Source organism: Rhinolophus hipposideros (genome assembly GCF_964194185.1).
Source record: "Rhinolophus hipposideros genome assembly, chromosome: 11".
Taxonomy (NCBI): Eukaryota; Metazoa; Chordata; class Mammalia; order Chiroptera; family Rhinolophidae; genus Rhinolophus; species Rhinolophus hipposideros.
Window position 1 is genome coordinate 79,074,623 of NC_138057.1, and position 15,843 is coordinate 79,090,465.

The 15,843-nt window shown below is 51.9% G+C and overlaps 1 protein-coding gene across 1 annotated transcript in view; it reads left to right on the top strand.

The window, feature by feature from the left end:
- Positions 1-15,843, top strand: part of LAMC3 (laminin subunit gamma 3) — a 56,544-nt gene that overhangs the window by 24,784 nt on the left and 15,917 nt on the right. Inside the window, exons 8-15 of the mRNA XM_081065509.1 lie at positions 4,827-4,963; positions 7,448-7,561; positions 9,390-9,582; positions 9,762-9,871; positions 11,081-11,299; positions 12,947-13,135; positions 14,483-14,728; positions 15,564-15,717. Of these exons, the coding sequence (XP_080921635.1) occupies positions 4,827-4,963; positions 7,448-7,561; positions 9,390-9,582; positions 9,762-9,871; positions 11,081-11,299; positions 12,947-13,135; positions 14,483-14,728; positions 15,564-15,717 (1,362 nt within the window). The remainder of the gene's footprint in view (positions 1-4,826; positions 4,964-7,447; positions 7,562-9,389; positions 9,583-9,761; positions 9,872-11,080; positions 11,300-12,946; positions 13,136-14,482; positions 14,729-15,563; positions 15,718-15,843) is intronic.

The following is a 15,843-nucleotide window of genomic DNA, read 5'->3' on the forward strand; positions in this document are numbered from 1 at the left end:
ACACATTTTAAAAAAGGAGAATTGTATTAAAATTGTAATAGTGTATGCACTGATAACAAAAGATGAATACAAGTCACATTGTATTCCACACACTTCTCAGCGTCCACACACTTCTGATGATGGCGAACTACCGCTTCAGCAACGTTGACCAAAGTGTGCACTTGAATACACTTTTTTGGCACCCCTGGTATTTTTTTGAATTAGTGTTTTGGATTTCCTTGGGTTAATACCCAGGAATGGAATTGCTGGGTCATACGGTAGTTCTATTTTTAATTTTTTGAGGAACCGCGTACTGTTTTCCATAGTGGCTGCACCAATTTGCAATCCCACCAAGAGTGCACAAGGGTTCCCCTTTTCTCCACGTCCTCATCAGTATTTGTTGTTGGTTGATGATAGCCATTCTGACAGGTGTGAGGTGATATCTTTGTGGTTTTTGTTTGCGTTTCTCTGATGATGAGTGACAATGAGCATATTTTCATGTGTCTATTGGGCATCTGTATGTCCTCTTTGGAGAAATGTCTATTCAGGCACTCTGCCCATTTTCTAATTGGGTTGTTTGGGGCTTTTTTTGGTGTTGAGTTGTATGAGTATTTTTTGTTTTTAATGAATTTTGGATATTCACCCCTTATCAGATGTATCATTAGCAAATATCTTCTCCCATTCGGCAGGATGTCTTTTTGTTTTGTTGATGGTTTCCTTTGCTGTGAAAAACCTTTCAGTTTGATGTAGTCTTATTTGTTTATTTTTTCTTTTGTTTCTCTTGCCTGAGGAGATATATCAGTAAAAATATTACCTGGGGTAATGTCTGAGAGTTTACTTCCTCTATTTTCTTCTAGGAATTTTATGGTTTTGGGTCTTACATTTAAGTCTTTAATCCAGTTTGAGTTTATTCTTGTATATGGTATAAGAAGGTGGTCCAGTTTTATTTTTTTGCATGTATCTGTCCAGTGTTCCCAGCACCACTTATTGAAAAGACTGTCTTTACCCCAGTGTAAATTCTTGCTTCCATTGTCGTAGATTTGTTGACCATATAGGCATGGATTTATTTCTGGGCTCTCTGTTCCGTTCGATTGATCTATGCGTCTGTTTTTATGCCAGTACCATGCTGTTTTGATAACTATAGCCTTGTAGTATGATTTGATGTCGGGTAGTGTGGTATTTCCAGCTTAGTCCTTATTTCTCAGGATTGCCATGGCTATTCGGGGTCTCTTATGGTTCCATATAAAGATTAGGATTATTTGTTTTAGTTCTGTGAAAAATGCCATTGGTATTTTGATAGGGATTGCATTGAATCTATATATTGCTTTGGGTAGTATTGGCCTTTTAACTATATTAATTTTTCCTATCCATGAGTATGGTATATGTTTCCATTTATTTGTATCTTCTTCAATTTCTCTCTTCAATGTCTTATAATTATCAGAGTACAGGTCTTTTACCTCCTTGCTTAAATTTATTCCTAAGTATGTTTTTTATGCAATTGTAAATGGGGTTGTGTTCTTAATTTCTCTTTCTAATAGTTTGTTATTGGTGTATAAAAATTCAACTGATTTCTGAATATTACTTTTGTATCCTGCGACTTTACTAAATTCATTTATCAGTTCTAAGAGTTTTTTGGTGGAATCTTTGGGGTTCACTGTACATAGTATCATGTTATCTGCAAATAATGACAATTTTACTTTTTCCTCTCCCATTTGGATGCCTTTTATATCTGTTTTTGTCTGATAGCTGTGGCTAGAACTTCCAGTACCAAGTTGAATAAAAGTGAAAGTGGGCATCCTTGTCTTGTTCCTGAGCTTAAGGGGAATGCTTTTAGCTTTTCCCCATTGAGTATGATGTTGAGATATGATCCCTCTATTCCCCCTTTGCTGAGAGTTTTTATCATAAATGCATGCTGGATTTTGTCAAATGCTTTTTCTGCATTTATTGATATAACTATATGATTTTTGTTTTTTATTTTGTTTATGTGGTGTATCACATTGATTGATTTATGGGTGTTGAACCAACATTGCATACTGACTAACTGTGGGGACTGGCTGCACCCACAATGTATGAGCTGCTGTGTGGGGGCTGACCCCTCAGAGGAGCCTTTACCCCTGCAAGCTTTTATGCCTGTTGAGACCCCCCACTTTGGGTGTTCTGCTTGTGGGGCTAACCAGGTAGAGCTCTAGTGTGGTCTGAAGCTGGCCTCTAGGTGTGTTGTTTCTGGTGTCTTTTGGGAGGGGCTCCCGCGTAGGCTCATTTCAGCCTTGCCTGTTACCAGCCTGCGGCTACCTGGTAGGAGCCACAGAGCTATCTGTGGTTGGCTGCTGCCTGTGCTGGACCTGGACGCATGTGTGGGTGGCCTCGCTATGAGCCGAGGCTGGCTGCCACCAGAGCACAGCAGTTTTTCACATGAGCCCTGTTGTAATCTCCGACTCCTTCTCTACGTCCTGCTCCAAGAAGCTCCTATCAGTTGAGCTGACATTCAAACCTATTTGACATCCTTGCCATCCTATCATGGTACAAATGGAACATCTAAAGCTCAACGAGGCAGAAGGACTTTCCCGAAGCCATGCAGTCCTTACTCTTCCTCCTTCACATGTTTGGGGGCCTCCCTAGCCCAGCAGTGCGTCTAGCAGGTCATTGGAGGTTTACCTCCTTGCGCATGCACCGTCTCCTCTTCCTGGCTTTGTCCCTGACCTGAGAAGCCCTTTGCAGCCAGGGTAGGGTCTGCCTGGGACTCTGATTCTCTGGCCATGGGCCCTGTGTGTGAAGTAGCCGACACAGCATTATACTGTCTACTCTTGGCAGTTTCCGCTGGGCCTGTACTGGTTCAGGAAGAAGCTGGTGTCAAAGCTGCATGGCTGGCCCTGGCCTTGACTCTCACCATGGCCAGCCCCAGGCCGCCCCCACACCTTGTCCACATGTGGCCTGTGGGCCCTGGGATGGGAGGTGGATTCCCTGCTCTGTCTTCCTCCCTCTGAAACTCCTCAAGTGAAGAGGCAGAATGGAGTCTGGGGACCAGATCCCACCTGGTTCTCCCACAGCTCGGCCCCACTGCCTCGTACCTTGAGCTGGTCCTTCCTCCAAGCCTCAGTCTGCCCATTTATGAAATGGGAGGGCCTGATGAGATGTGTTCATTGGAGCCTGCTAGGCACTGGGTTATCAGCAGTTTCTTATGAACCCGATTCTTCTATCTGGGAGGCTCAAATGGAGCCCCTTGGGGTGCAAACCAGGAATCTGTATTTGTTAAAGGCCTCCCCATGGCTCTTTGGAGAAATGGCTGATTCTAGGGCTGGGGTGGGGAAATTGCAGGATGAGCCTGGAGTGTCTTTAGTGCCAGAAACCAGGAAGTGCTTAAAAACAAAAACAGACTTAAAAAAAACCCCAAAACAAAAACCTCCAAATCAGGATGGGGGCCTGTGTCAAAAGGACACAAGAGCCAACCTAAAAGAGCTCCCAGAGCTGGAACAACTTGAACAACAAAATAAATAACGATAGTATTGGATTATAACCCAAAGAATAAAATAAATATCCACGAGTCCACACTGATATAAATAGATGAGTGAATAAATAAATACATGGAGATGAAGGGACAAGTCTTCCTTGCAGAAGCATTCTAAATTATAAATGTAGAAGGAATGAGGGAAATAGAAAATCACTATTAAATACCAGTAACAGTGGCTGCAGGCAGGAGCCACTGATGAAATTAGCGCTCTGCATTTAGTGACTTGCTTCTGATGATTAGAATATGGCAGTTCTGCAGTGGAGAACCCTGGCAGGTGGTGAAGGTTAAGTGATGTCACATGGGTATCATTTACCCTGATGTGTTATAACGATAAAGACACTTGACCTCTGTTTCCTCCTAAAACCCATAGCCCCAGTCTCATCATGAGAAAAACGTCAGACAAACCCAAATTGAGGGACATTCTACAAAATACACCTGACCAGTACTCTTCAAAAATGTCAAGGTTAGGGGGCCTGCCCGGTGGTTCAGGTGGCTGGAGCACCATGCTCCTAATGCTGAGGTCTCAGGTTCAATTCCCACATGGGCCAGTGAGCTGCGCCCTCCATAGCTAAGATTGTAAACAATGGCTCTCCCTGGAGCTGGGCTGCCGGGAGGTCGTCGTGAGCTGCTGTGAGCTGCCGTGGGCTGTGTGCTGCCAGGAGTGGCCAGTGGCCAGCATGAGTGGCTGGCAGCGAGCGTGGGCTGCTGTATGCTGCCATGAGTGGCTGGCAGCTGGCTAGAGCTGCCGTGAGCATGAGCTGCTATGAGCAGTCGACCGAGGATGGGCAACCCACAGCCTCAGCCGGGGGGAGCGCAAGGCTCATAATACCAGCATGGGCCAGGGAGTTGTGTCCTACACAACCAGACTGAGAAACCATAGCTTGAACGGGAGTGCGGAGCGGCGGGGGGTGGGGGGAATGTGGAAAAAGAGGGGGAAAAAAAGTTTCAAGGTCTTGAAAGACAAGGAAAGACTGAGAAGGAGTTACAGATTCGGGGAGATTAAGGACACAGCTAAATGCAATGCTGTGTCCTGGTCGGAACGCTGGAGCAGAAAACAGACATTAGTGAGAAGGGGGTGGGGGTGTGTGAAATCCTGGTCAAGTATGGAGTTTAGTAACGTTACCCAAGGTGAATTTCTTGGTTTTGATCAATGTACTGTGGTAACATCAGGTGTTAATAGGGAAAGCTGGGTGAAGAGGCTATGGGACTCTGTACTAGCTTTGCAACTCCCCTGTACGTTTTTTTTTTTTTAAATTTCCCCTGTGATTCTGGATTCACATTAGTCCAGCTGGGCTCCCCTGTTCATTTGGCCTGTGGGCCTGTCCTTCCTCTTTTTCAGATGTCGCCCGGGCACTTTTAACCTGCAGCCCCACAGCCCGGCTGGCTGCACCAGCTGCTTCTGCTACGGCCACTCCAAGGTGTGTGCAGCCGCTGCCCGGTTCCGGGTGTACCATATCCTCTCAGACTTCCGCCAGGGTAAGAAGAGCCCTCGCAGTCACCTCCGTGGGGTCTGCTCCCAGCCCGGCGGGGCAGGCTGTCCTGCTTTGGGAGACCCTGCAATGGTGGTGTGGGTAGGGGTGAGGAGGAGGGGCAGCCTCAGGCCCCCGCTGAGTCATCTCCCACAGGCCCACACGGCCCACCCTGCAGGATGTGTCCCTCTGTGCCCTTCAGTGCTCCCAGTACCTGTCTGCACCCTTGGCTCCCTCCCCGGCCCGGCCTTTTCCTCAGCTTCCAGCAGCCTTTACACTTGTGGGCAGGGTTGGGAGCTGGGTATGCAACAGCCTTTGGGTCCTGCGGGGAATTTCTAGTTACTCAAGATCAAGATTGGCCTCCCTTGGAGTATCCTAGTGCTGAGGGTTCAGGCTCAGTCCCCTGGTCTCCATTTATTGAGCACCTTCTGTATGCCAGGCACTGTGCTCTTTTCATGCAGGGAAGCTCACAGTGTCCCGAGCAAGTTAATGCTTTCATTCCCATTTTATAGAGTCATCTGAGGCCCAGGAAAGGTAGGTCACATAACTGAGTTGTTGGCACCACAGTTTGTCAGCTCCTGAGTTCTGCTCTTAACCACTGGGCCAGCCTTTTCTCCAGGTCCAGGATCCAGGGGTGCCATGGTACCCTGGGTCCCAACTTCGGGTGGCAGAGGTGCATCTTTGGAGCAGGATAGCGGTGGAACGCTGAACTCTGCATTAAATCCCAGCCTGTGCGGACCCCGGCTGCGCCCCACAGGGTCCCGCCCCTCATATCTCCCCCCAGGGAGGAGCTTAGTGTCAACCAGGGATGGAACCTCAGGCTCTGGCCAGACGCGGGGACAGTGCGCCCTCTGCTGGGCGCCGCGCAGAAAGCAGGACCGAGAGGGACTTGGAATGGGAGAGCGTTGTGTTCCCTTAGCCCAGGAGTCAAGAATGAACGTTCGTGTCAGATGGGGCTCGTTTTATAGATCCTAAGAACAGTGTCATCATCTGTTCTCACTCTGAGCCAGGCCCTGGGTTCATTTCATGTTATTTCACAATCATCCTCGGCCAGCAGTTCTGAAACGTTTTGGTCTCTGGATTCCTTTGTGTTCTTGAAAATTATTGAGGCCTTCAAAGCACTTCTGTTATGTGGGCTGTTTACATGGTTATTTTCTATGTATTAATTTACATGGATTAATTTCTATGTATTAGAAAGTAAAACAGTAATTTGAAAATATCTATGTATTCATTTAAAAACAATTATAGTAAACTTGTAATAAAAAATAGTATCCACCTATGAAAAATAACTGTTTCTAAAAGGCAAAAAAAAAAAAATTATGAGAAGACTTCTCCTCATTTTACATGTTTGCACATCTCCTTAAGGCCTGGCTTCATAGAAGTCAGCTGATTCTCACCACGGCTTCTGCCATTTAGTCTGTTGTGCTATCACACATCTTGTAGCTTCTGGAAAACTCCACCGTATGCTTGTGAGAGAGATAGAATGAAAAATGTGAATAACAGCTTAGTGTTACTATTAAGAAGACAGTTTGACCTCCAAGAGTCTCGAGGATCACCCAGAGTATTCAGACTGACTTTGAGAACTGCTCCTGGTATCATAAGTACTTCACTGGCCCCAATTTGTAGATAAGGAATCAGCTTCAGAGAGGTCAAGTTACTTACCCAGGGTCACACAGCCAGTGAGGGGGAGAACCTAGCCTGGCACCAGGGATCTCTGGCTCTCCCCTTTCTGACCTCTTTTCCTTTCTTCATTCCTCCCTCTGCACCCCTTGGGTGCCCCAGGTTTTTGGCCTCCACCCCTTCCCTCAGCTGTCCCCTTGAGACCACTTGCTCTATTCTAGACTGTGCTTGGTGTACTGCCGTTCCCTAGAGCGAGTGTGGACTGAATTGGGACTGGGGACCAGAAGCCTGGGTTTCTATCCTGGGTTCCTATTGTGGGTTCCTATCCTGGATTCCTATCCTAGGTTGACCGCTTCCTAACCAGGTGGCCTCCCTGCATGCAGTGGGGCTAATGACACATGCCCTCCAAGGTCAGGGACAGTGTGGTCATAGATGAAGACGTTCTTTGAAGTCCAGTATTGTTAGAAATGGCCCTGATGTCCCAATGCCCCACATTGGGGTCTCAGGGCTGTGTCCTCATGCTGTGCCCAAAACCCACTGAGGAGCAGTGCAGGCCCACAGGTCTGCCCAGGCCCCAAAGAGAGCCAGGTCCCTGAGCTTTCTAGCTTCTCCTGGGGCTACCTCCCACCATAAAACTCCCGCCCTGGCTCTGACATGGGGATCTGAGCTGCCCGGTGGTGGGCACCAAGCATTTGCTGGCACGAGCCGGCTCAGCCTCACGTGGCCTGTCTCTAGAACACGTGAGGTTGTGCTCATTGTTTCAGGTTGTGCTTAGGCCTCTGGGGGCTGTCCTTTGGACCAGGGGAAAGGCGTGAAATGGAGACCACCCTCCAGGGCATCACAGGGGCCTGTGTGTGTGTTTGCTGTCCAGGAGCTGACGATGGCTGGCGGGCCGGCAGCATGGGGGGCTCAGAGCATCCCGCACGATGGAGCCCAAGGGGGCTTCTCCTGAACCCAGAAGATGAAGAGGAGCTCACAGCACCAGGTAGTACCTCCAGCACAGGCAGGGCAGGACTGCCCCGTGCGTTTCCTGTCGCTGCTCTGGCAAATTAGCACCAACTTAGTGGCTGAAAACAACAAGTTTATCCTCTTAGTGTTTTGGAGGTTGGAAGTCTGAAATGGGCTAAAATCAAGGTGTCAGCAGAGCTGCATTCCCCAGACGCTCCAGGGGAGCATCTGTCCCCGTGCTTTTCCCAGCTTCTAGAGGCCACTGCATCCTTGGCTCTTGGCCCCTTCGTCCATCTTCAGAGCCGGTCCAGTCTTTGTTGTATTGCATCACCCTGACACCACCTCTTCTGCCTTCTTCCATCTTTTAAGGACCCTTGTGACCACTTTGGGCCCAACTAAATAATCCTTATTAATCACTAAGGTCAGCCAATTAACAACCTGATGTCCACCTGCAACCTTAAATGGCCGCTGCCATGTGACATAATATTCACAGGTGCCAGGGGTTAGGAGTGGACACCTTTGGGAACGTACTTCGGCCAACCACATGCCCCACAGTGTCTGCTGGAGCCCCCCTGCTTCCTCGTCATGGCCTTGCCACCCAGGGCTCCTTCAGGCCACGGTCCCACCCTAGACAACCCTTGTGCACGTCTCATCAGCCCCTCACCCCACCAGGCCAGTGTACCCCATGCCGAGAGCCATGGGATTCCTCTAGTAGCAAGAAGTTCTAAATCATTCTGAACTACAGCACCATCTATTAGGGCAACGCTGTTCTCCTAGAAATGATCAGACCCAGAACCGGAAGCCTGGCATCCATTCTGAGCTCCTCTGTGGCCAGATTCAGGATCCACTAGTTCCCCGACCCAGTCCTGCCCTTCCCCTCCCTCTGTGGATGTAGCACCCAAGGGCCCTGCAGCCAGGAAGCAATGGACTTGGATCCTTGGGGCCTCGTGGGGTAGAAACTCCAAGCTCAGTGGCCCACAAATGGAAAACTGTTCCACGGTTGCTTCATGAACACATTTCAGAGAAAGGAGTCATTCACGCAAGTGTTTGCTGGGCTCTGTGTTGGGGGAAGGGCACACCGCAGTGGGCAAGGCCGGTGGACGAACTTACACTTTTATTCACTTCCTGTTGCTCCATGTTCTAGCAACACATTCTACCTCCAGTTACTCATGAGTCCAGAGGGACTGAGGGCAAAAGGAACAGTGGGGCGTCCCCTTGTTCCCTGTTGTGATTTCCAGCACAAGCGGTGGGCTCGTACAGAGAAATAACCCGAATAAGAAAGGCTATCACAGGACTCCGTGGTCCTTTGTGTTTCTCAGTACGCCCTTGCTGCTTTTCTGCTGGAAGCATATTCTGGCCCCAGTGGAAAGCGTGGCCTGTGGGGCCATCTACGCCCCTGCTTCGCCACCCGTGTGGACCCTTACCTTGTCCTTTTTGAGCCTCACTAAACTCCCACGCCTGTGAGTCCATATGTGTGCTGCCTGAGGCGGTGGCCAGGTGCCACCACCGTGCGGGTGGTGTGTGTCACCTCTGCTCCCATGTATTGTCCCATCAGACCTCCCCTACAAAACCCACGTTCAAAGGTAAAAGCATTGAGAATGTCCAGACAGTGACACAGGGCATTAGAGCAGATGTGAGGCCCCGTGTGACTGCAGGGCTCGCACGTGCTGAAGCCCTGGCTGCAGCCTGGGCTGACGGGTATCGGGGGACTGGCCTCAGCATCTGCTGTGCGGCAGCTTTTGGTTTCCTACTTGCTGTGCTTTTCGTCTTGTTTTGAATGTTTGATTGCCAATAAAATCAATACAGACATTTAATATCAAGTTAATTAAATGGAGACTGTCAAAGCCTTCTTCTCTTGTCTTCAGAGAAGTTCCTGGGAGACCAGCGGTTCAGCTATGGGCAGCCCCTCACACTGACCTTCTGGGTTCCTGCCGGGAGCTCCCCATGCCCCGTGCAGCTGAGGCTAGAAGGGGCAGGCCTGGCCCTGACTCTGCGGCACTCCAGCCTGTCTGGCCCCCAGGACGCCGGGCAGCCGGGGGAGGCACAGCTGGAGTTCCAGTAAGTGTCCTGCTCTGTCCTGAGAAGTGAGGCCGGTGGTTAGATGGTCCCTGAGGTCCAGGCATACTCAGATTCCCCTGGGGCCTAGGGGCTCTGGCCGTCCCCTCCCCTGCTGGAGGCTTCGTGGCCCCACCTGCCCCCAGCCTCAGGTTCTGGTTTGACCCCCTTGCCCCTGCCAGGCTGCAGGAGACCTCTGAGGACGTGGACCCTCCACTGCCCCCCTTCCACTTCCAGCGGCTGCTCGCCAATCTGACCACTCTGTGCATCCGGACCAGCCCACGTCCTTCCGGTCAGTAATGGTGAGGAGAACCCCCAGAGCAGCTGGGCCGGGGCTCCTTCATTGAGTCCTCCCGGCAGACAGATATTGTCCCCATTGTACCGAGAAGGACTCTGAGGCCCAGAGAGGTCGGGACACTTGCCCAGGTTCCATAACCAGCAAGGCAGCAGGTAGATGCTAAGGACAGAGGCAGGGGCTGGACAGGTGAGGGGCCTGAGAATGGGCAGCTCTGAGCACCAGGTGTGTGGCCAGTGAACCAGCCAAGAACCACAGGCCAAGTCACCATTGCTGGCGGTGGGATCCGCAAGCGGCCCCATTGTGGTGACAACCCCAACGCCCACAGGTTTGCTTCCAGGGGGTGATTTGCTGCTTTAGAGAACCTCTGGCTTAGGTGGCCGGCTTTCCCCGAGACCTCCTTAAGTCCAAGGCTTGGGGGTGTAACCCAACCTAGTTCCAGCTTCTCTTCCTCTTTGGAGCTGTGGTTTAATTGCCTTCGTCCCTATGCTCCCCCAAAGCCTCCCTGCTCCCCAGATCCCTCTGAGGCCCCCTAGCTCAGGCTCCTGACAGGAATTGCATTTTCACTCTTTCCAGCAGCTTCTAGCACTTCCTTCTGTCATTCACTCAACCTTCAGTTAAGAGATGTCTACAAGGCACTGACATGTTTTAAATTTTGATACGTGCTGCCCGATTTTCCTTCACAAAGGCTGTACCAGTCACATTCCCATGACAGGCGTTTCCCACTCCCTACCTGCTGTGGAGGTCCTCCAGTGTTTCCAGATTGTTGTTTACTCTTTCCCGGGGTTTCTGTGGGAAGGTTGGTCTGACAGGAGCTATTCTATTTCTAGAAGCAGAACCTTCTCAGTTATATTTGTACATCCACATGCGTGAGCTCCCCACAGCCTGTCCTTCAGACGTTGGTCTTTACAATGCTTACCCATCTGAGGGTTGTGAATGGTATTGTCATCGTTTAAATTTATGCATCTTTAATAATCCGTGAGAGTGAACGTCTCGCCATAAAATCCCCAGCCATATCCTTTCTTGTCCTGAAAATTGCCTCATTGTTCTTTGCCCTTTGACCGTTTTTTAAAATGATAATTGACCCACGAGCAGCCTTTATATACGTGGGTCAATAACCCTTTGCCGGTTGCCTGTGTGACCAGGAAGGTTTGGGGGAGAAACGTGTGCCTGTAACTCTCTTTCTCTCTCTCTTCTCGCTCTCAGGCCAGGTGTTCTTGACTGAGGTCCGGCTCACATCGGCCCAGCGGGGGCTTTTCCCCCCAGCCTCCTGGGTGGAGACTTGCTCATGTCCCAAGGGATATGTGGGCCAGTTCTGTGAGTCCTGTGCTCCAGGATACAAGAGGGAGACACCCCTGGGAGGTCCCTATGCCAATTGTGTCCCCTGCACCTGTAATCAGCATGGCACCTGTGACCCCAACACAGGTGAGTTTCCTAGCTCCCCATCCTCAGGCCACCTGGCTGCACCCAGAACAGTGAGAGGGGTATTGACCCAAAGAGGGCAGCTGTGTGCGTGTGTGAGTGTCACTAAAACCAACACGAACTAGATAGTGTCACCGAGTGCCTCCACATCCTGGCCGCCTTTCTGTGCACTACATGACTGAATCCTGCAAGCATCCCCGGGAATGCCAGGACCATGACTGTCCCGTCTTCCAGGCGAGGGACCTAGGCGCAGGGACGCTGCACGGCCAGTAGATGGCAGAGCTGCTCCTCCCACAAGTTCACTACCACGTGCAATAAAGGAAACTCAGAGAGACCTCGGCCGAGGTCACTGGGCAGGAGGTGCCGGAGGGGACTGGACACTGAGCTCTCGCCACACCACAACTCGGGCCCCTTACACAGGAAGTCGGAGAATCAGCACCCTGCTGCCGTCTGGAGCCTGTGGGGTCTCTGAGAAGGGAAACGCCTGCTTGGCTTTTCCCAGGTTCCACACTGGAGCTGACAAAGGACAGCTGCCTGGGAATCAGCGGATGAGCCAGGGGGGGAAAGCCCACGTATCAGGAGGGGCCTCCCCATGTTTGTGCCCATGGCAGGCATCACTGATCAAACCCAGATGGGGCCTCATAATCCTGCCATGCAGGGCTCCAGGCAGAGCCCACTGAGGAAGCAGAGTTGGCTCATGAGATGGGACCAGTTTGTCATCCCTCAGAGCCCCTGGCTGTGCTACGACTTGCTGCTTAGCAAGTCCTCATCTGCCAAATGGGCAGAGCAGCCACTGCTGCCCACACTGGGTGGAAGGAAGAGTAACGCGCGTGTGCGTGCTGGGCCGAGGCAGGGACTAATGGAAAGCAGGGCAGGCGTGACTGTTCCTCTTGGATGCCAGCTCTGCTCTGCTGGAGTCCCCGCCCTCACACTCCCACCTGGGTTTCCTCTCTTTCCCCCTGCTCTCAGCCCCAGCTCCTGGAAGTGGTGGTCATGCTTAACCCCTTCTCACCCAGGCCCTGGCTGTGGGGCCTCCCTTCCTCAGCACCCCTGGCTCTGAGCAGACTCCAGGTGCTGTGGGGCTGGACAAGGGGGTTTGCAGGATCCACCATCGCTAGAAACCACTGGATAGGAAGCCTCTGGGATCCCACAGACCCCGTAAAGGGAGCCTCATGTCAGGGCCAGAATCTGGGTCTGTGTCACTCTCCCTCTGGCCCCTGCAATTAACAGCACCTGGACGAAGGGGACAAGGAAAAGTGTGAGGGCAAACACTAGCTGTGTCGTCTGTGGGTTTGGTTATAGGTTTGGAAAAGAAAAGAATGGTGAAGTCATAATACTTACATATGCCAGGGGCTGTGCGCCACACTTTGGTTGCTTGGTCTTATTGAATCCTGACAGAAACCCCGTGGGGTCAGAGCCCATTTGAGGTTGTTATGCATTTAGCAGGTGAGGACACCCACGCGTGGGGTGTTACATGGTTGCCCAAGTTCACACGGTAGCTGTGAACCTAGGGTAGACTCTTCATCCCCACATGTCCACCTTGGAAGGATTCCCACCCATTCTGTAACCCCCACCACCAGGAGCCTGCCTGCTGTCTCTGGAGCCTTCTGGGCTCAGGCAGGGGTAACTGGGTGCTTGTCTTGTTCTCAGGGATCTGCTTGTGTGGCCACCACACCGAGGGCCCATCCTGTGAGCGCTGCTTGCCAGGCTTCTATGGCAACCCCTTCGTAGGCCAAGCTGACGACTGCCAGCCCTGTCCGTGCCCTGGACAGTCAGCCTGCACCACCATCCCAGAGAGCAGGGACGTGGTGTGTACACACTGCCCCCTGGGCCAAAGAGGTGAGTGGCTCGTGCCCTGGGATCCTGCTTCTAACTGGGCTCCAGGACTGGAGTCCTGCGTTTAGAGTGTGGCAGATAAGGGAGGGCTTAGCTTAGGGGTGGCAGGCCTGACTTCTAGGGACACTGAGTCCCATCACCCCATAGCCATGGCCCCGGGCTGCTGGGGGCTCCTGGCAGAACTGGGGCCATTGAACATATTCAGGTGAGATTTTGAAAATCCCCGTGACTGGGCCCTGGTCCCACAGAGCCTTAGTGTCTTGACCAGAGCTCAGGAATCTGTTTTGCTAACAAGTTCTCTGGCTGATACATTATGGCAGAAAACTTCGGATTACACTTTCAGCTTTTAAACAATGTTACCAGGTAATGTGTGAAGCAGAAATCGTCCCCATCCCCAGTCTTCTCCCTCTTCCTCATTCTTACTCCAGGACTCAGGCCCATCCTAGACATCTGATATTTTTTTAAACAGCTTTATTGAGATGTTAGTCATGTGCCCTACGATTCACCCATTTAAAGTGTGTAACTCAATGTTTCTTTGGTATATTCCATTATAATTTTTATAATCATGACTACATATGTAACAAAATTTACCATGTTAACCGTTTCTGAGCACACAGTTTGTTGGTGTTAAGTACATTCACGTTGTTGTGCTACCATCTCCACCGTCCATTTCCAGAACATTGTCATCTTCCCAAATAAACTCTGTCCCCATGAACACCAGCTCCCCACTCCACCTTCCCCTCAGCCCCTGGCACCCCACCATTCTACTTTCTGCCTCTCTGAATTTGACTATTCCAGGTAACTAATTTATGTGAAATCGTAGTTTTTATCCTTTGGTGGCTGGCTTGTTTTACTTGACACAATGTTTCCAAGGATCCCAGACATCTGAGTCTAAGTTTGGTACCTGTGGCTGCATCAGGACAACCCATTACATTGGTCCTGTCAAATTTCTGCTTTGCTGGGGACCGCTGTGACAGCAGGTCGCTGACAGCCAGCAGCTGGGCTGGGCAGAGGCCCCAGAGCAGGGATCCCAAGAACTGGGGGAGCAAAGCACAAATTATCTCACCCATATTCTCAACAGTCCCTTGAGGTCGCTGCCGTTATCGCCCCACTTTGCAGATGAGGGGCCCGGGTTTAGAGGCACAGTAGCTTGCCCAGGACCACACAGCCAGCTGATGGCCGAGCTGGGCCCTGCTCCCGGTCTGCCTGGCCGCAGAGCCCCTGCTGTGCTCCACAAGGGGACTCTAGGGACGCTTGCTTTGGTGCATGCCTGCCCTTACCCCGTGGGGACCCAGCAGGCCTGCATTCCTCGTGCTTGCTCCTCCACACACAGCCTTCTCCTTTCCCTAGGGCGGCGCTGTGAGATCTGTGATGATGGCTTTTTTGGGGACCCACTGGGGCTCTCTGGGGACCCGCAGCCCTGCCAGCAGTGCCAGTGCTCTGGGAACGTGGACCCCAATGCCGTGGGCAACTGTGACCCCCTGTCTGGCCACTGCCTGCGTTGCCTGTACAACACAACAGGCGCTCACTGTGACCACTGTCAGGAAGGCTTCTACGGGAACGCCCTGGCCCCTCGGCCCGCAGACAGGTGCATGCGTGAGTACCCACCGCCCGGGCCCACGGGGTGGGGATGCTGGGCCCCTTCTCCACCAGACCAGCCTGCTGCTCTGCAAGGCTGTGCACCCTGAGGCAGATTCCTCACCTTCTCTGTTTCTTGTCCGGAAAGTGTACAGTTTTCTCTTTTCCAGGGCTCCTCCAGCCTTGGGATCTGGTCCTGTGATTTTTTCTTTTCTGCCTTAATAATTTAGCGCAGAGCTCACACTCCACAGTTAGCAAAGAAGACTGTCCTGGAAGGCCTGTGGCACTTACCATGTTCCTCCTGCCCCTGGGCTTCGAGTCAGGCTCTGCCTCCTGGCTGAGCGGTTCTTCTGTCCATCTCTACTGCCTGGGTTAGCGCTCAGCCCAATGTCTCCCTCTCAGAGGGCTGCAATGTACATCAGCCCATGGAGGCTTCTGGACGTGCTGCAGGGAGGGGCTCGGCATTTGCCCCAAACTGGCTCCTGAGCCCTTTCTCCACATAGCACCTGTCAGCACTCTGTTTTTTGGGCCCCAGGGGAGTAGGGCTGAGTGATCCAAAACAGTGGGTACAGGGGTCCGTCTGCCTGTGACCCCAACTGAGTCTCTGGCCTCCTCTCACACCTTGAGGCTCAGCTGGCTCAGAAGGGCCATCTGGGCTCTCTCCAAGGATATAGCAAATGGGCTGAAATTTGAGCCTGGGCCTAGAGCCTTTTCCCAGAAACAGTTTGGGAGTCCGGGTTGACTATGAGTCACCTCCGTGGGCTCCCCATTTTCTCTGCCTCTCCTGGACCTCCAAAGCTTGAACAGGTGCTCTGCACGGTTCTCCAACCCCCTTTCTTGCTCCTACCCTCAGCCTGCAGCTGCAACCCAGGGGGCTCCATCCGTGAGCAGAGACCCTGCAACCCAGTGACTGGCCAGTGTTCCTGCCTGCCTCACGTGACCGGACGGGACTGTGGCCGCTGCAGTCCAGGCTTCTACGACCTCCAGCCGGGAAAGGGCTGCCAGAGGTGGGTGGGGTGAGCTACGGGTGCCCTTCCCTGGGTCTCACCCGATGGAAGAAAGCAACAGGGAGCCTCCAGAGAGGGGCCTGGCTTGGAACGTGCGTCCCAGGCCTATTGCCAGGTACATTGTGC